This window comes from Alexandromys fortis, unplaced genomic scaffold, assembly GCF_014885135.2.
Source record: "Alexandromys fortis isolate MF-2015 unplaced genomic scaffold, M_Fortis_MF-2015_v1.1 scaffold_21, whole genome shotgun sequence".
NCBI lineage: Eukaryota > Metazoa > Chordata > Mammalia > Rodentia > Cricetidae > Alexandromys > Alexandromys fortis.
Window position 1 is genome coordinate 797,825 of NW_026067905.1, and position 21,058 is coordinate 818,882.

The 21,058-nt window shown below is 39.3% G+C and overlaps 1 protein-coding gene across 1 annotated transcript in view; it reads right to left on the minus strand.

Moving 5' to 3' along the window:
* Window positions 1-21,058, minus strand: part of Etnk1 (ethanolamine kinase 1) — a 45,879-nt gene that overhangs the window by 5,386 nt on the left and 19,435 nt on the right. The window contains exons 3-7 of the mRNA XM_050135295.1: window positions 18,122-18,262; window positions 15,997-16,139; window positions 6,938-7,021; window positions 4,815-4,975; window positions 26-99 (exon numbers count right to left, since the gene is read on the minus strand). Coding sequence (XP_049991252.1) covers window positions 26-99; window positions 4,815-4,975; window positions 6,938-7,021; window positions 15,997-16,139; window positions 18,122-18,262 — 603 coding nt within the window. The remainder of the gene's footprint in view (window positions 1-25; window positions 100-4,814; window positions 4,976-6,937; window positions 7,022-15,996; window positions 16,140-18,121; window positions 18,263-21,058) is intronic.

Genomic DNA, 21,058 nt, shown 5'->3' on the forward strand with positions numbered 1-21,058 from the left:
CCTCACAGTTCACACATCTTCTTACCCAAGGAAATCAAACTCAATTGTGGAGTACTTGGCTTGGATCAAAGCCCAGAGTCCCCAGAAGAAATGAGAAGCCTTAAAGAGAAGAAAAATGAAGAATTATGAAAACAAATTTTTGTACACAATACAAAATTGTTAATTCTACGCTTTCCGTCAATTGCATGCATAGTACTTTCCTTCTTTCTACTTTTTTGGTAAATACTGAACCTAGATCTACAGAGTTACCTACACTCTCTAGCCCCCATAGCATCTTCTCCCTTCTGTTAATTTTTACACAACACAGCCGGAACAGAACGTACTAAAGCAAGGTAGTTACTTGGTTATCACTAATGACTCTGTCTATACGTGAATCAACAAAGTCAGAATGACTTGTAAACTTAAGTCTAGTGCAGAATTTAGCATTCCACGTAATATACAGACACAAGTAGTGGTTCACACCCTTCCATTATTGGCTCCACTATACACATAAATGACAATACAGATTAACGAGTCTATCCGTGAAACCTGTATCCTAGAACTTAAAACTAACGGATTAGAAATTGTAACATAATTTTGTCTATGCCTTACAACAATTTCGTAAATGATTAGCATTTTTATTTTGCATGTTTGCTTGAGTGGCTCCATGTATCTATGTACACCACGTGAATACTTGGTGCCCACAGAGTCCAGAAGAGCATTTTAAAACTCCTGGAATTGGAGTTACAGACTGCTGTGTGCCAACATGTGGGTGCTAGGACCAAATGCCAACTTCCTCTTGAAAAGCAGCCAGTGCTCTTAACCTATGAGCCATCTGTCCAGCCCCATTTTCTTTTTGAATTACATTCGGTGTGTGTGTGTGTGTGTGTGTGTGTGTGTGTGTGTGTGTGTGTGTGTGTGTGGTGCACGCAGTGCGCATGCACACGGATGTAAAAGAATGATGACAAGTTGCAGAACTGTTTTTCCTTCCATCATATGAGTTCCAGGAATTTTATTCCGGCCATTAGGTCATTTCATTACCCACAAATAATTTCCATTTAGACATACTATTTTAAAATTCTGTTAATACCAGACAGTGGCAAGATAGTTCAATAAGGAAAAGAGCTCTGACTCTAATCCCAGAAACCATGACAGAAGGAAAAATCTCCTTCCAAATGCTGTCCCAACTTCCAATGTGTGCACGGACACACATATGTACATGTGTACGCACATGCACACACAAACACACACAAAATGACAAACTAAAATTTAAGTATTTTTTAATATTTTTATATTTTAAATATTTTTAAATTTTTAAATATTTTCTAATTCTGGTAACATGGAAGTGTTCTTCCAGAAGACCCAGATGTGATTCCTTGCTTCTACCACCTACCCACAGAGCAGTTCCCAGTCATCTGTAACTCAGGGGATCTGATGTCTTCTCCCTGCTTCTGTGGGGGCACCAGGCATACAAGTGGTACAAAGACATAGACACAGGCAAAACACTCATACATATTTTTTAATAACAAAAATAAAATTTTATTTTCCCAGAAATACTTTACTTTTACTAAAGATGCTCTAAAAAAAATAATAATGTTAAAAGCCCGATTTTATTTCTGATATATCCTCTAAGGCAAAAGCACCAAAAGGGGCCAGTGAGATCACTAGAGCAGCAGTTCTGAACCTGTGGGTTGAAACCACTTTGGGGGTTGAGTGACCCTTTCACAGAAATCACATAGGACCATCAGAAAACACAGAAATTTACATTATGATTCACAACAGTAGTAAAACTGCAGTTATGAAGTAGCAATGAACATAATTTTATGGGTGGAGGTCATCACAACATGAGGAACTACACTCAAGGGTAATGTTGAGGACCAATGGCTCAAAGTCAAGTGGCTTACTACCAACCACGCCGGACAATCTGAGTTTAATATCCAGGAACCATATGGCAGGAGAGAAATATGGTGTGCCCATACAAAGTAAATAAATACATGAGCTCACGTTAGGAAAATTCCTAACACCAAGTACACTGTGCACACGCATGTAATACTCCAGGAACACTGTACAAACACATGTAAATGCTCCAGGTACACTGTATACATACACATCTAAATGGTCCAGGTACACTGTATACACGCACAAAAATGCTCCAAGTATACTGTACACACACATGTAATGCTCCAGGTATACTATATACATGCATGTATGCTCCTAGCATACTGTATATATGCATATATGCTCCAAGAACACTGTATATAGGCATGTGGGCTCCAAGAACACTGTATACATGCATGTAAATACTCCAAGTACACTGTATACACACATGTAATGGCCTTATGTAACCTTGTATAATATTTTTTGTTTTAACTGGGGCTGGAAAAATGGTTCAATGTTAAGAACCTTATTGTTCTTGTAGAGGACCAGTTTGGTTGCAGCAGCCACATGATAGCTCATAACCTGTAACTTCCAATTCCTGGGGCTCTGACGCCCTCTTCTGGTCCCCAAGGGTACTGTAGAACACATGGTATGCATGCACATATGCAGGCAAAATACTCATACACATAAACAAATCTAAACTTAAAAAAAAAATAAAGTTCAAACTGGCTTTGTGGGAGCCTAGGCTGTTTGGATGTTCACCTTACTAGACCTGGAAGGAGGTGGGAGGTCCTTGGACTCCCCACAGGGCAGGAGACCTGGTCTGCTCTTCAGACTGATGAGAGAGGGGGAGTTGATTGGGGGAGGGGGAGGGATATGGGAGGTGGTGGCGGGGAGGAGACAGAAATGATTGATAGATAGATAGATAGATAGATAGATAGATAGATAGATAGATAGATAATTTAGGAGGCTGATACAGGAGAATTACTATAAATTCCAAGTAAACTTGGCCAAATTCCAGGACAGCCTCAGTCAGAGTTAAGACCCTGTCCATCCCCAGGACCCCAAAATCAAAAGAATGTAGTCCTACTAACCCCCATGTGAAGAATTCTAAGAATTTCTAACAGCTTATGATATTCTACATGTGGATTACTAACTTCAAGTACAGTCCTTCAGAACACACGTAAGAGGGCTGTTTCTGACCTGCCTCTCAAGGTCAGTCAGATCCCTTGTGTCTGGCTGAGCACACAGTGAGTGCCTGAGCTCTCTGCCCCCAGGGATGACGGAATGATGCACCACCAAACTACCCTTCCTTAAGTCATTTCTGTCAGGCCTTCTGTGGCAGCAATGAGAAAGATAAACCACCACAAGCCTCATGGGACTCTACAGCCTCACAATGACCCTGGACCTCACACGGCCACCAGCACTAAGGCACAGGTCTCAGCATTAAGCCAATATCCCCAAAGATGCCACTGGCAAAAAGGGACATCGGGAATCTAATGAGAAGTTACGGATCTCCACTAATTCCCACGTATGCTTTAATCCTAACTGAACTACTAGATTAATCACGTTAAAATTCACCCACCATGTTGATCCGTAGCTCAACTATATGGCACACTCCCTGTGCGATCTCATTTACCCCCCTTGCTAAGTGTTGTGATCCCAAATGGGGGTTTCTATTGTGATTCATGAAATAAGCCTCAAATAACATTATTTTCACCATGGAGATCCTAATGACAAGACACAGGGATCCTGCGAGACAGGGTTGAGGATAGATGAGACTGAAACTATCAATCATGATACCAGGAACCCTCCCCATGATTCTTGCTCTATAGCAACGATGAAAAGGGCAGCTGGAGAAAGACCTTAAACTTTAAGTGCGGAGGTTACTTATCCACTCAAACATGTAAAATGCGGTAAACACTTCAAGTGTCAGCAAGAGGAAATAAGAGTTGCTAAAAGCAAAGCAGTAATTCCAGCACCTAGAAGGCAGACACATGTGGATCTCTGTAAGTTTAAGACCAGCCTGGTCTAAACCCACAACAAAAAAACAAAAAGAAAAGAAATAAATAAAAACAAGCAAATAAAGACAAAAAGAAAAGAAGCTAGCAAGCACAAGTCTCAAAGGGAAGGTCTGTGCACACGTCTGCACAGGTCCTACCCGTCTTTCTATTCTGCAGAGAGCACAAAAGGAAAGAAAACATTTAAATAACAGGGACCAGCAGAATTTTGGTTAAAAAGAAAAAGAGGGATTTAGACAAAAACTAACTAGTATTATTCATGAACAACCAGAATTGGCATTAGATATCACAACATATGAACTTACTATATATATATACTCTTCCTTTTAGAAAACCACACACAAGTTGAGAGAAACTGCTAAATGAGTAATATTATTAGAACAATTAGGCAATGAGATGGCTCAGTAAACAAAGGTGTTTGCCATCAAGTCGGAAGACATGAGTTCAATGCCTGCTGCCACGTGGCGGTGAGAGAACTCATACCTGCAAAGTGTCCTCTGCTCCCCACACATGTATCATGTGTGGCAGGTATGTGCACACACACACACGCACACACCAAAACTTAACAAAATATTTTCAAAAATAATTTTGAAATTTGATGTCTCTATTATTTGTCCCTTATCTTTTTTCTATCAGAACATAATAAATGATGTGGGAGCAATGTGCACATGGAGACAATAACATTCTCCACCTTGTTTCTTTGCATGAATATTATCTGTGAATACAGGTGTGTGGGCACATACACACCTGTGTATGTGCATATGTGCTTATGTGCAGAGGTCATTGCCTATAGTGTCTTCCTATCATCTCTTTCCACCTTATACACTGAGGGAGGATCTATCACTTGAACCCAGAGCTCACCAAGTGAGCTAGTCCAGCAAGTTAGATGGTTCCAGGAATCCCAAGAAAATTTTCATTGATTCTATTTAAACTTACCAAAGCAAACTGATTGACCTGAATGAAGAGTGTCTCTACTTCCTTTTCAGTGACTTCACTGCCAAAGCCTTTGTACTCCTTGTAGGCTTCGAGGTAAGCGCGCAGCCACTGGCCCTGGAGTTCTCTATCTGGATAGAGACTATAGTCTACGTCACTGACACCTGCGGAGAAACAGACTATAAGAAACTCCCTTCAGCATGCCTAAGTACTACCACCAACTTTTAACTGGAAAGTAAAGAAACCTTCCACTTCTGCTAGCACAACCTTACTATTAAACAACGGGCCAGCCGCTCAGAATCCCAGCTTACATCAGACACACAGCTGCTGATGCCCTTTCCAACTCTACATCTGCATGCACCCTGAGTGGTTTTAAGCACTACAGGGTGAAGAAAGGAGCAAGTCCTGCCTCTACACAATTTCTGATCACACTCAGGGTAAACATACTCTTTCTTGAAAACTTTATCCCTAGGTTAAACTGTTTAAGTTTCAAAAAACAAACAAACAAAAAAAAACCCAATATACTCCCATTTACCATCCAACTCTGGTATTTTCTATTTCTACTTTTTTCATTTCTTTTGAAAGAAGTAGAAGGAGGGGAAAAGAAGAAGGGAATAAAGAAAAGTAGGTGAGCCATTTCCACAGTCCTATGACCCACTCTAAAGTTTCTACTATTCTTGCCTGGCATTTGGGATTCTTCATAAATATTCTAAACCCACCTCTCTAATGTAAGCTTTGCTCTTCCTTCGAGAGCTTTGTATCCTACTGACAGCAATCTCATTGTGGTAGTTTGAAAAAAAAAAAAAAAAACGGCCCCCAAAGGGAGCGGCACCATTAGGATGTATGGCCTTGTTGGAGAGGGTGTGGTCTTGAGTTACTGTGGAGGTGGGCTTTAAGATCTCGCATATGTTCAAGATACTGCCCTAGTGTCTCAGACCACTTCCTGTTGCCTCTCAGCTCCTGACTTCTCCAGTGTCATGCGGCACCCCGACGATAATGGACCACACCTCTGAAACTAAGCTACTCCTTTGTGGGAGTTGTTATGGCCATGGTGTCTCTTCACAGAAACAGAAACCCTAACTAAGGCACTCAACTTACTGCTGCCTCCCTCCCTTTTCTTCTACTTGCGTATACGAATACTACCTAACATTCGGGTTTTAATTCAGCTTTTCCCCACAGAACTTATATGCAATTGTGGCTTCTTCCTTCATAGCTACAACAGTATGCGTGTCATGAAAGGGTGATCTCTTTTTTTGTGGGTGAAGTAGGAGAGTTCAAGACAGGGTTTCTCTTTGCAGCCCTGGCTGGCCTTGAACTCAGAGATCTACCTGCCTCTGCCTCCCACGTGCTGGCTTGAAAAGGTGAATTCTTATCGTACACAAACCTATTCCTGCCTACGGGACCACGCGTGAACATGTGCAGCAGCAAGACACAGGCTGCAGCATATGTATGGTGCATCTGACAGGACTAAGTAACTAGAAACAGAACTTTCACCTAGCCTGCTAATCTGAAATATACAAAAAGACAGGAGTCTGTTGCAAGAGCAAGTTCTGCAATAAGATATCCTCACTAGGAAAGAAAAACCACTCAAAGCATTTTCTAATCTTTATTTTTAGAACAATATAGCCATGATAATTGTATATTAATTTCATCTAAATAAAAATACCTTGTATTTTATATATATTATAAAATTCAGGAGTAAAAAATGTTCAATCTTTCAATAGCTATAATCAAAAAGAAAAAAACATCCAAAATTTGAGCATTTTGTTCAAAAGCATTTCAAGAGCCACGCTGCTCTGCTGTGCTAGGGATGGAAGGCAGAATCTTTGCACATGGCATAGAGGCATGGAGCTAAAACCCCAGCCCCAACAAAGGCCATTATATGACCAGCACCTGGGCTCTTGCCCTGCGGTACTAGTGAGCTCTTCTCACACAAGCTATGGCCGTCCCTCTTGTGCAGTATTTTCTCATGGCAAGTAATGAAAAAGCTCTTTTCTCCAAGTAAACACAGCCAGCTGATCAAGTGAGTGGGCAGGCGTGCAGCTCCTACCCAGGTTATCATCCTTAAAACAACTCTGGGAATGACATTGTTAGTAGGAGCCCCAACAGTGATGTGTGGGTCTCACCTGCAAATTCATTGAAATGATTTCCAATATCATATGCCAGGTAGTTGTATCCAGAATACTCATAATCAATGAACTGTACGTCACCTATATGAGACACAAAAACAAAGCAGATAAGAAATCACATACATGATCAAAAGATCCCTATACTACCTGTGATTCAATCCTCTCATACTTGTCTCAATGCGTGTGCTTGGTTACATGCACTTCTGAGACAACACAGGGTGAGGCTGTGAATTTTATGGCAATGAGCTTTTCAAAATTCAAATTATGTCTCTTGATCAACAGCATTTCGAGAGCATATTTTTGTTTAAATGAAAATATAGTCACTTCTGAGTTATAACAGAAGAAACATGTTTCTTACCACATGGGGGCATCAGCAATTTAAAAATTCATGTTTAATGAGAAATAACTCTCTTTGGAAATTGTTAACAGCCTATCTTAACAAAAACATCGCCTATAAGACACTGTATAGCAAGCTTATCTACATATGAAAATCAAACATAAACTCTGACTGACAGTGCTAACACTCATTGACCAATCTGACGTTATCACCAGTTTAAGAAATGAGTTTGTATGTTTGGCATAATTCATAACTGAGTTTTCCATGTCTTAGGGGTATTACAGTAGTGCTTTTACCTTTTAAAACAAACAATGCTACAGTTTCTAACATGTATAAGTTTTATTAATTTTTACATGAGTTAAAATTAAGATTTCGTGGGGGGGGCAATCCTGCTAGCCTTTTATAAGTGAATATTACTACTTAGAAATTTTTATTATTTAAGTACTTATTATGGGGGGATTACATGTAAATCTACAAGTTGTATATGCACAAAATAAATAAAAGTAGATGTCATTAATTTTGAGAAAAGAAAAAAGCTAATGTACATTACTGTCTACATTGGAGCAATGTGCACTCCATGGAGCTACAGGTAAGGTGGACACAAGAATGACTGAGAGTCATTTCCAGGATGCCCAGGTTGAGAAAACATGTGTCACTCTAACTTTTAACCAGTGACCACAAGTGACAAAACAGACTCCTGGTCTATACAGTGACATTTCCCAAATAAAACAGCATTAGAATTTTAATGTCTTAATAGACATCTGTATAGTTGATCCAAAAAAGTATATTGAACATATTCAATCACCAGGAAAAACAAAAACATAATGACCAAAAAGATGTGATAAATGTAAAATTTTTCAGAAAACAATTATATTTAATAAAATTCTAAAACTCTAAGAATGCCAGGGGCTGGGCAGTAGCTTGGAGGTGGGGTACTTGCCTAGCAGGCACCAGGCTTGGGGTTGATCCTCAATTCTTGGGGGGGGGGAGTGATCAAAGCATATTTAAGTTTGCAAAACTGGACAAAATATTGTTACAATAAATGTAAGGTTTCTAAGTGTTACTGCAGTTCAGCCACAAGTGTGACCTGCTGCGAGCCCAGGACTACTGGACAAGCACACCCATAATTAAAGGACTTCACTGAGCAACAGAAGGGACCAGAGCAAGGCTGGCAATGAGGAGCTGCAGATAAGCACCACGCAGGGCAAGTCCTTGACTCACACAAAGCCGTTAAACAGCTTTCAAAATTAATAGTTAAAATATGAGTTGTGAATATGGATGCTGAATCAGTCAATACATTGTGATGCAATTTATTAAAATACATCTAAGAAAAGAGAGCATACTGAATAAAGAGCAGAGATGAACTGAAACAAACCCTAACAAGCTCCTTTTACTACAGGTGATAACAAGAGACTTTCTCTTTACTTTTTTTTTTTTTTAACTTCTTTACAATTGAGCATTTCTGAGGGAAAAATGTTATTCTTAGAATACTATGTATATTCTATACAAAACTGTCACCGAGTAAAACTAAATAGAATGGTCCAGAACACGTCTATCCCTCCACCAGCCTTCAAAGACAGAACACAACATTTACGGAGGTCCACAGCTGAACCAAGCAAACATGCCTAGCACACAGAACTTTAAATGCTGCTGTTGATGACTCTGGTTCTTTAGCACAACTCCCCGTAGAGCTCATGTTAGTTAAATGCCGATAAAATACACAGCCAGTCCTGAAGCTTACTGTCCACATAAATAACAGCTTCGATTTTCAAAATTACATTTAGAATTTGGCAAATACAGTTAAAATGGCAGGTAAAAACAGACCTGCTTATACACATAATTTAATTAAAACATAAATCATTTTAAGAAAAGTTAAAATCTGTTTCAGCATGAAAAGTTTTAGCAGTGACTTTTGTAGTAGCGTTAACTCATTAACACTGGCCTTTATGTTTAAATGCTATGTTGAGTTTATAATGAAATCTAAAGATAAGAAAATGAAGCTAACAAAATACAGATGGGGCTGTTACCAGGCTCCGTGCATGTGAACAAGTGAGGCGACAAAGCTCCAGTCAGTGCGTTTAAGAAGCACGGGTGTGCCGCCACATGGCAGCAGCAATGGCATACCTAATCTGTAGCAGATGAAGAGAATTTGGCAAACTCACATTGTACAAGACACAAAGCTTTAAAGGAAAGAAATTTTTAAAAATCTGCATTAACTATTCTTTTCAAGTTATTACAAAGTGGAACTCAACCTTAAATTTAAAATTCTGCAATAATGTAAAATTATAGAGGCCTATTTTAGGGTGCCAGAAAAATCAAATTACGGTATTGGAAATTGCTTTCCTAGCAACAGAAATATGCTATTTCTTTATTCAGTAAGTTTATTTTTTATTTCTAATACTTCCCATATTAAGAATGTTCATATCACTATTAATAAATAATTCCTTAAGAAGAGAATTTCTCAGAGGTAGACAGATAATGAGAACACCCCCCTAGAACTATATGTGCACTCACTCAGTTCCTATGGAGGGGCTTCTAGATCATCCAGATTCTCAAGACCTTTAAAAACAATGACTAGCCTAAGGGGTAGCACTGATTTTCATTATCTTAGATAATTACATCAACAACACACATACAAAGCATAATACAAACAATGGATGAATTTGAATTTTCAAAACTATATTTTTGGGTTTTACTCATTTGAAGCCCTTCACCACAGTAGGAAAAGATCCATAGTTATACTGTTCAAATCTCAATACAAGAAAAAGTCTTCCAATTATGAAAGTGCTTTAAAGCCAAAAATGAGTAACTACCCAAGGCTATTTAATTGTAACAAGACAACAAATGTCTCAACTATTTAAAAATAAAAAAATAAGAAAGTTAACAAAATGAGAACATGAGCACTCTTCCAGATCACTCTACTTGCTCTGCTGTTAAGACACACAAAAACACTGATAAGGGAGAGTACCAATCTGCACAGGAATTCTGCAAAAACATTGTCTTACACAGAAACAGGCAGGAGGATCTAAGCTGGGAAATATCCAGTTCTGCCCTGTATCACCTCCATGAGAGCATAAATTCCTCTCAATCTTGGGGCTAGGGATTGGCAATTGCTATGTGATATACAGCCTGGAGGAAGGGACAGAAGGGCCCTCCTGGCACATGAGAAATAGTCAAATGCTGGGAGAAAAATGGAGGTCTACAGAGACACAGTAACATATGAGGAGGGGTTGCAAAAGAGAATTCAAAAAAAAAAAAAAAAACCAATGTGGCATTTGTAACATTCTCATTCAAGCATGACTCAAATATAGTGGACCTGAACACATGAACTGTAAAAAAAGCTCTACACCTCAGCCTGTGCCCATGCAAACAGCCCTAACTAAACTCAGTGGTGCACACACAGAGGGAGGGCTAAAGAAGACAGGGTAAAGCAGGAGTGACAAGAGACTAAGAGAATAATGGAGAGGGGAATGACCAAAGTACATTACAAACATGTATAAAACTAAGAGCAAAAGTAAACATTGAAAACAAAGATCTATAATATCTTAGTCATTGTCCCTTAATAGTTTAGAAATGGTTTGGCTGGTTTTTAAAACATGGTTTTGCTATGCAGCCCTGGCTAGCCTGGTATTCACTATGTAGACAACACAGGCAAGCTTTATGCCTCAGCCTCCTGAGAGCTACGTGCCTGGCTGGGGTTCAGTTTTACAACTGCCTGCCTAACTTTGTATTTTCTTTTCCTATGCAGTAGTCTAGAACAAATCACTACAGGGCACGAGGCTCTCTCCAAGATGGTAGAAATGTTCTACACCTAAGCGAGTTCCAGTTACAGGTTTGCAGACACCTGTCAAATTCACTCAGCAGCATGCTTACAACTCCTTTTTTTTTTGTTTGTTTGTTTGTTTGTTTTTTGTTTTTTTCTTTTCGAGACAGGGTTTCTCTGTGGCTTTGGAGCCTGTCCTGGAACTAGCTCTGTAGACCAGGCTGGTCTCGAACTCACAGAGATCCGCCTGCCTCTGCCTCCCGAGTGCCTCCCTTTTGTTTTTAAAGGCAGGTTCCACTATGCTGTCCAGATTGATCCTGAACTTCTCAGGCTCCAGATATCCTACAGCTCAGTTTTCCAATGGCTGCAATTCCGGGGTACACATCACCACACTGAGCTCAATGAGCTAAGACTGACACAGAACACTCTAGGGAAACGCTAAGCTCTAGAGAGGCTGTGCTGCTAAAGAGCTTGATCGTGGAGGCCCCTCCCGTCTGCACTCCTTGTGAAATACACATAAAATACAGTAAGACGGACTGATGGATGGATAGGTGACGTGTGGTGATAAAGCACAAGCTTGTCAAATCCAGACTCTAGGTGGCAGGTACATGGGTAATGACTATACATCAGTCACGTGCTATTTATTTATTAAAGGGATTTATTTTTATATCTATATTTGTAGATATTTAGATCAAATAATATATATACAGCTTTTATTTGAACGAGTATGGTGGTATTCCAAGCAGGTAAGCAAAGGTGTATATGTATGATATATTGGCTTTTATAAGCAAACATGTTTGTATAATTATATACCTATTACTAGTTGTTTCATCAATAAATGTTTACATTCATCTGTATATGAATTATCTTTCAAATGAAGACAGCATTGTTTTGTTTCTATTATTTTATTTTTTGAAAAGAAACTCAAGTGGTCCTCAGGATGGCCTTGAATTTCCCATCCCCTTTCCTCTACCCTCCAAATACTAGATTAAGAGTACTGTCGTACACATATGTGCAATACTGAGGATTTATGGCACCCAAAGTTTTGAGTATACTAAGCCAGCAATATACCAACCAAGTACCACAGGGACAGCTTCGGTGGAGACCTGCCTCAGTCTAACAAGAAGGTGCTAAAAAAAATCTCTACAAATCTCCTAACATGTCAGATCTCTTACTTTTCAATAGAAAAATATCTTCTAAGTCATTGAAACAACAAAGCTCGGCATTAGTAAGAGCAGAATGGATCTAGCCGAGAGCCAATCAGGTGACTCAGAGTAGTGGTGACTTTCCTACCTGCAGCGTGCAAAACTAAAGAAATCCCAAGAAATGGTCTTCATTTTCTTCTACTCCTCTGAATTGCCTAAATGCTTACCAACCAACTTCCTGTATTGTACTGAAGAGAAAATGGACAATGATTAAAAAAGACACAGTCATCCCCATATGTAGGCTCTTAGGAAGGAATGGGGTGGGGAAAGAACTAACCTTCAGAAGGCTTCCTCAAACCAAAGAACATTCTGGCAGAAGGAGACATGAAAGCAATCTCAAAGCTTCATCAATGCCTGCTGACATGTCAGCAACTAAAGAGTTAGCTATGATCAAAATATTACATTGGAAGTCAGTCAATAAATGACATTCCAGGTTCTTCGCGCCAAGCCTGTGAAAGTCACAATTAACAGATAACTACATAATGCTGTCCTGCTGCTCTGAAGGAGGGATAACTGCTTTCCATTTTATTATTCCAAAGTCAATCTCATCATTGTACACTGCACACACTTTGGGGAAGGGTGTCACTTCAGTGACAGCCAGAGATGGGCGGACTATTGCTTAACAAACACCTTAACTCTGGGACTTTTTAAAAATATCAATACTAATTCATTCAAGAAGGACATCTACCTTGTCTTGTGTCCCCTAAGTGCTGTCATGTGACAGTTTGAGCATCACTACAGGGTTAGGAGACAGTACTACTCTCTTCATGAAAACATGAGCCCCTCTCCAAGTCTACACTGAAGGGTGTTAAGTGTGCAATTTTTTTTTTTTTTGCTGTAACTATGCATTCCTATAACATTTACTCAAGAGAATGCCAAATAAACACTTAAAAACTGAGTGTCACACACACAGGCCACAGTACTTAAAAACTACCCTTCATTCCTTTGATCAGATACATTGTATAAAATGCATGCTAGGAGCATATATAAGGGCTGGCAAACTATGTACTTATATTAATGCCAAAGCCAGCTCATCACATTATTATTTTTAAATGTATGTAGGCACCTCAAAATGATACTGTAAAAATTTACTGTTAGTTTCAAATTTACACTTCACAGCTTGATGATATCAAGGCAGTGCTTTTATCTATTTGTATCTCATATTCACTTCATCCATTGCTTTTATCTATTTGTGTCTCATAAGATAAGCAGAAAACAGTGAGGCCCTGAACCCAAGTTACACAAATGGCCTTAGAGCAACACATGAAATGTGTATGTGCGCATAACACAAAATTTAATCCATTATTGTACGTGTTTGGCTTTCATATGCTACAGTAAAGGAAGCAGACGGCTAAGATGGTGTAGTCTACATTGCCCTCCCTCTTTTCTCTTTCCTTCCTTTTTTGCTTGTGCGCCTAGCCTTTAATGGCTGAGCAATCTCTCTGCCCCCACCCCCATGTGTCTGTGTGTGTGCACCTTTTCCAGAGACAGAGCCTCACTATGTAGTCTTGGCTGTCCTAGAACTCACTAAACCAGGGTAACCTCAAACTCAGAGACCTACCTGCCTCTGCCTCCCAAGTGATATGATTAAAGATGTGTGCCACTACATATGCCCTTTCTAAGATCACCTCTGGATCTCCAAAGGATGCTCCAAAGACAAATGCACCATTTCTTATGCATTAAGCTTACCAAATTGTTGGAATAAGGCATGGTATTCTTCTATTGTAACTATAAATTCAAACAGGTCATTAGTGTTTCATTATCTCAAAACTACCAGCTCCTCACCTGAAACACCATCAAAGGATAGTAACAGTGTAACTTCTGGTCATATGTTCATTAATTCCAGGTATTAACTGAACAGTCTAATCACAGTGTGTATTAAATACTAACAGAAATCTTACAAGGGAATGCTACAAGATCCAATTAGCCTTTCTAGAAGACACAAAACAACTCACTGATTAGGGAAAACGTACACACAGCCTTCCATTACTAACACTCAAACACCCACAAAGACAAGGAGCAAGCAATATGACATGGACTCCTACTGGAAGGAGAGGGACAGAGAGACATGGAAGGGGCACTTTGACCTCTAAAGCCAAATTACAGTCTAATTGCTCCCTTTGAAATAGAAGCACTTTACATGTAAATTATCAACAGCTGGGATTGACATCTGTTTAAATGAAAAGTACCTATGACAGAGTAATCTGATTTTTTTGGTCCCTTATTTTTTAGTTTTATAAGCAAGTTTGTTCTATGAAATGAGTATGTAAAAGAAACATAAAAATAAAAATATGACAAGTTAAAATTATATTCCAAAGAAGTCACAAATTCCCTTTAACTTGCAGTTAAAAATAAAGCTGAGTGTCCACTTCAGATGTAAGATGAAGTCCCTTACTTGAAACTCCATTACATACATGTGTTATCAAGCCTTGCTCTCAACTTGGGCGAGCACTTTTTAGCATAGCTCAGGCTCCTGTCTCACATGGCATTGAGATTTGGTCACCACTCATTTACTGTAACAACTCGATAATAGGACAATGACGTATTAAAAGAAACTGTCAAAGAGTTCATGCTTTAGGGTATACCTAAGATTTAAATAAGGTGATTCCACACAAGAATTAACATGATTCAAAACAACGACTATAGCTCAGCATTTTTTAAATAATCTCTCATCCACATTGAAATTTCAAATATGAAAGATAAATGGTTTGAAAATATAGCTTGAGGCCACCGTCCTTGACAGTGTCCCTTTAGCTGCACCTCAGGTTAAAGTTAGCCATAATGACAACAGTTCCAACAGTGTTTTTGGATATAAAAGTCACTAATAGTAAATTTAACACATTTATGACTAATCAAAAGTAATTCTTTGGCAACAGTATATTCACAAAAGTATTTTTAAATTAAAATATGGTCTTCTAAATACAACTACTTTCAAAATGAGTTTCTTGTAAAAAGCAGCAGTTTCACAGTTTCAAGAACACTTTTCAAATACTAATTTCTTAACATGAATTACACTTTTAAATTTTAAATTAGTATTTCAAGGTGTTTATTGTTGAGTAACCAAACCTCAAACCACTTTACCCAGTACCCTAATAATGCAACCAGTGACTCTGATACAAACACAGAGAATCAAGGTATGAACAGCCACACAAAAAGTTACACCAAAAGTACCAACTTTTACCTCATAATATTTTAACTCTATTTACCAAGGCTATTGTCCTTATCACTTCATTTGCTATAAATAAGAACAAAATCAGTATTCTCTACTCCTGAGTCTCTCACTGATGTAGCATATACACAGAAATTAAAAGGCGTGGAGATATTAAATGCTGCTAAACTCACAGCCCTGAGAGGGTTCCCACAGAAACCCAGCAGTGCATAGGAACCTGTTCATTTCCCGCACTCCCCATTACAGCAGACATGCTTTCAAATCTCAAATATCCAAACAGCTTTAGGAGATATATATTTATATGTATATGTTTATAAATATATATGTGTATACACACGCACAATCATTTCATCATTTTACACTTAAAAAGCCAATAGGAACCACCAACTATTTCTAATAAGCCAACTTTTAAAGGCATTTTATCCATACATATATATCCCTAATAGCAATTACAATGATATTTATAACTTCAAGAAAAAATCTTTGTGTATGCTTTTAATCCTTGTTTATTGATACAGAGACAGGGAACCATTAAGAGCATACGAGCAGTCAATTTACTTACTGCTAAGGTCAAGCACCTACCTTGTTTCTCGTTGTAGATTATATTCTTACACAGCAGATCATTGTGGCAAAGCACCACAGGTGAGCCCAGGTTGGACAGAATCTCCTTCATCCAGGTCATTTCCGCTTGAAGAAGCTGAGGGCTCGGGATATCACTTAGGAACCTTTCCGTTGTAAAAGAAGAGTTAGAGCTTATTTATCCAGGTGACACAGTTAGAAATCTACTTCAAATGTTCCCACTGAACAAGCACATACTCCTGATTTCAACAATAGATTCATGTGTTCCAACACTTGAATAAAGGAAACCTTCATAATCCATTTAAACATAAGACAATCACCCTTTAATCCCAGCACTTCAAAAACCGAGGCAGGTGGACTTCTGAATTCAAAGCTAACCTGGTCTACAGAGCACGTTGAAGGACAGCCATGATTACAGAGAACACTGTCTCAAAAAACCAAAACTACAGAGCAAAAGACAAAAACTCCGACACTACATAACTGAGGATGGATAGTATGAGCAGTTACCAGCTGTTACGTGACATTCTAAACACCGTACATTTACCACAACTTTATACAGACAAGGGACTGAGACACATTGGATTCCTTAAGAGGTCTAAGTGTATTGTTTAAAGTTATAGACTGAAAATATTTATTGTAAGCAAGGAAAGATGAATGCAACAAAAAGTTCAATTTTTCAGAAAATCCTAGACCAGAGTCTGAAATGGAGACGCACACTCATATTGCCTAGCTATCTTAACAGCAAAGTTCTACAGTTTGCTCAGTGCAGTGGGGATAGAGCTTTGTTGGTTGGGTTTTGTTTCGGTGGTTTGGTTCTGGTTTTTTGAGACAGGGTTTCTCTGCAGAGCAGCTGTCCTGGAACTCACGCTTTAGCAGGCTGGCCTTGAACTCACAGGGATCCGCCTGTTTCTGCCTCCCAGAGTGCTGGGATTAAAAGTGTAAGCCACCAGTGCCCAGAAGTTTTTGAAAGATCTTTAAAATAGATTTTAAGCACAGGGGTTAATAGAAAGGTAACTGGGAAAAAGTAAGAACCCAAAAGTATAGGTGTGAGTGATATTTTTGTATAAATTTAGATAGAAAAAAACTGATACAAAATAAGGGACCTGGCCCAGCTTGCCAAGAACACCACCAAGGCTCAAACTGCTATTCAAGTACTCCTTGCCAAAGAGCTGCCTGCTCTCTCGTTTCTTCATCTATAGTCTATCAATTACTCCTTACTCCCCGGTGATCTACATGGGGAGACTACCAGCACACCCAGCTAATAACCTACAGTATTCTCTTTACAGACGACAACATGGAGCTGAGCACTTGCCAAGGGGACATGGGGGGGGGGGGACAATAACTGGCAACTGGGCCAGTCTGGACCCAAAGTCTGCTGCTCCCTGCTCCATTTACATTTATTCTTCGTATGTGTGCAAAGGCAGGTGACACGCTGTGAACTTAAAGATCCTGTGTGTCCATATACATGCATGCAAATAAGTGCACTGTGAACTTAAAAAGATCCTGCTTGCCTCTGTCATTCTAGAAACAGACTTGCTATACAAAGATGCAGCCTTAATACTTTTAGGTAAGACGTAATAATGTTTTCATTTTTATTTTATTTGTCATTGCAGTATTCATGATATAGATTCTAAAGATTGATCTATAAAAATCTCTTATTAAAAAATAATGAAACACCATAGGTAGTTTGAACTTGGGAGCCAAGCCAGAAAAGTTAAGATCCCAGAAAGTAAATTTACAACCCGACAATCTGTTATTTAAGTAGACACAGCAAACTAAGACAACCTAAGTTTCCACAGGCCCAGTGCACATCTCTAGACATTTGCAGACAGAAACATTTAAAAGGTGTCTATGGCCAATCCCAACTGGTACCACTGCACCCTTTTGCAATACTCTTTAGAATTACTCCTAGGTAGTCTGTATTTGCCTCATCTCCATTATCCCTTTAATATTTTCGGGCCATTTTTGTCAGGGGTGGGGGCCTTCGAAAGGATAGCAAGGCTGTTTTTGTAGTGCCATCTGAGAGCCACTTTAGTGAAGAGAGGGCAGCAAACCAAACTTTATACAGGCTTTGTTATCCTTAAGTCCTTATTAAGGGCAAAGAAATACAAATACCTTAGTAATTTACCTTTTGTTAATATCTTCATCAGCAAATCCTGTGGGAATGAGGGAGAAGTATTTTCCCATCTTAAGCCATAGGTTAGATTTGGGGATCCAGCCATTGTGCGCATGAATAGCATGGATTTTAGCAAGCTGACGAGCTATTAGCCTGTTTAAAAACAAAACAGCACAAAAATGTTCAGAACAATAAAGCTGGTCCTCACTGATCACCTTTGTCAGGTGTCTCAACTGTCTTCCCCATCTCTGTGGCCTTTCCTTCTAAGCTCCCACTGTAACAGTGATTCTACCCAGTCAGGTCAGGGCTGCTTACCACATGCCTGGCCAGACCTGGGCCATGCCTGGACTGCTGGGCCTGCACCCTGCTGCAGTGCATCTTCTACCAGGCTGTATGCTAACATCCCTGACACCACCCTGCTTTTTGATCTATTAATATTTTTTGGCCTACTGAACGTCTGACCTATTAACTTCATATCCTGCTCCTTGGCTACAAATTCCTACTGGCATGCCTCTACTCACGTTAAGGCCAGTGTCTCTTCTCCCTCTGAAAATAACATTGCCACAGTCAAGACACTTAACACGTAAAGTACTATTGCAGTGAGGAGCCCAGAAATAGAAGCAATTCTCATCAATGGTATTGTTGAAAAACAAATTATTATCCCCAAAAATCTGGTTTAATGGTTTTGGCTGGGATCTAGCCAATGAATGAGAGCATTTAAAAGCTTCCCTGATAACATTAACATACAAAAATACTTGAGAACTCAAACTAATACACAGAGCATCAAGTGTCATAAAAGCTTGTGATTAAACAAATACCCATGCCAGCAGTTTCTACCACATTTACTCCTCTCGTCTGACTTTTAAGCACCACAGGCAGGCCTCGGAGTGTGGACTAGGCAGTAAAGGATGTCCTTGACCTTCGGATACTTTTGTGTCACCTACTGGGGTTACAGCTGGGTGCAGCACACCCAGTTTAGCGCTGCTAGGGAACCAATCCCGGCCTTCACACGTCAGACAGGCACTTTACCCACTGAGCTACATTCCCAGCCTCCATCATGAATATTCTTGAGGTTTACTCATGTGGCTTATATAATGCTGGTCTTAATTCTAAAACTGTAACCCACTGAATCACCAAAGTTAGGAGTATACAGACTGACTTAAGCCTGTGAAAGGAGCAAAGCTCAGGGGTGATATGGGAGTTCCCTCTGTATACTGTGAAGGTGTTTTATTACCACTGGCTAATAAAGAAGCTGCTTTGGGCCTATGGCAGGGCACAACAGAGCAAGACAAAAATTCTAAGCAGAGACAGAGGAGGAAAAGAAGGCGGAGTCAGGAAGACACCATGTAGCTGCCAAAAGAGTAATATGCCAGCAACAGTAAGCCACAGTCTAGTGGCAATAGACAGATGAACAGAAATGGGTTAATTCAAGATTTAAACACAAGCTAAAGATATGCTAGAGTCATTGGCCAAACAGTATTGTAATTAGTATAGTTTCTGTCCGATTATTTCAGGTCTGGGCAGTCAAAACAACAAGCAGTCTCTGCCAACACAGGGATATAATACTGGCCCAGGATGTATGGAGAAACAGAATGCAAGTAGTATATCATAGTATGCTTTTAAAGCAATAAACCATACATCTCTTTTGCTGCTTTTTTTTTTTAACTTATTCTCTGTGCTAGTGATCAAACCCAATCAAATATTCCAATACCCCCCAACCTTTCCTGTTTTTTTTTTTTTTTTTTTTTTGACAGACCACACTATTCTACAAGTTGACTTAGAACTCAATTGTAACCCAGGTTGGCCTTGAACATGTTGCAATCCTCCTGTCTCTGCCTCCAGAGGGCTGGAAAAACAAGCATGAGTCATCTCGCTCAGTTTTTGGATTTTTTAAGATTTTTTTTTCTTTTTCAAGACAGGGTTTCTGTGTAACAGCCCTAGCTGTCCCAGAACTAGTTCTGTAGACCAGGCTGGCCTCAAACTCAGGTTTGCCTACCTCTGCCTCCTGAATGCTGGGATTAAAAACAGGCACTACTAAGGCAAGACAAGAATTATTTTGTTTTTAATTTTATGGATATGAATATGTGTATGTGTGGCTATGGGCATATGAGTGCCCAGAGGCTAAAGACGTTGGTTGTATCCCCTGGAGCTGGAGTTAAAAGCAGTTTTGTGAGCTGCCTGACATAGGAACCAAACTCGGGTTCCTCTACACGAGGCATGTGCTTTAACTAAAGAGTCATCAACTCCAGCATCAATCAGCTTTTAAAAAAATTTATTTTGTTGTTGATGTTCCTGTGCATGTCACATGTGTACAAGTGAGCATCTGAGAAGGAAGGAGAAGTATACACAAGCCTGGAACTTCCTAGGAGCTGAGGATGATGACCTTGAACTCCTGACCGCCTGGTTCCCCCCCTGTAAGCCTGGTTCCACGTCCCAAGCACAGGTATACTCCCTGCCAGCAAAGGATCATTCCTATCCTATTTCTTCTCTTGTTGGGTTAGGAGTTTGGGTTCACCTCACTTCCTGTTATCTGTTCTGTTTTGCTGAGTGTGGAAATTTGGCTTATCCTTCATTTCTTCCAAGTTCAGTAAAGATGAGAACTTCCATAATCCCTTTCAAAATAATTTATGATTCAGACATATTAGTGATTCAATCTTGTCTTTCCTGATTTTTGTAGTTTCTTTTTTCTAGTGGTTAATAAAACCTGCTAAGCATTGTAAAATGCCATAAAAGAGTTACAACACAATCTGAAATAAACTGAGTAAGAAAGCAAATAGCAAATATACTCCTTCAAAACCAACTAACTCGATTCCTATCAATTTCTTGTTTTGCTTTTTCAGCCTCCTTTTCAAAAAACGATCAAGTCAACACACCACTTGATGTAAGCAAGTTGTCACACAATATACTTGTGTAGGTCAATATCTGGTTTCTTGCCGAGACAGAATTGCT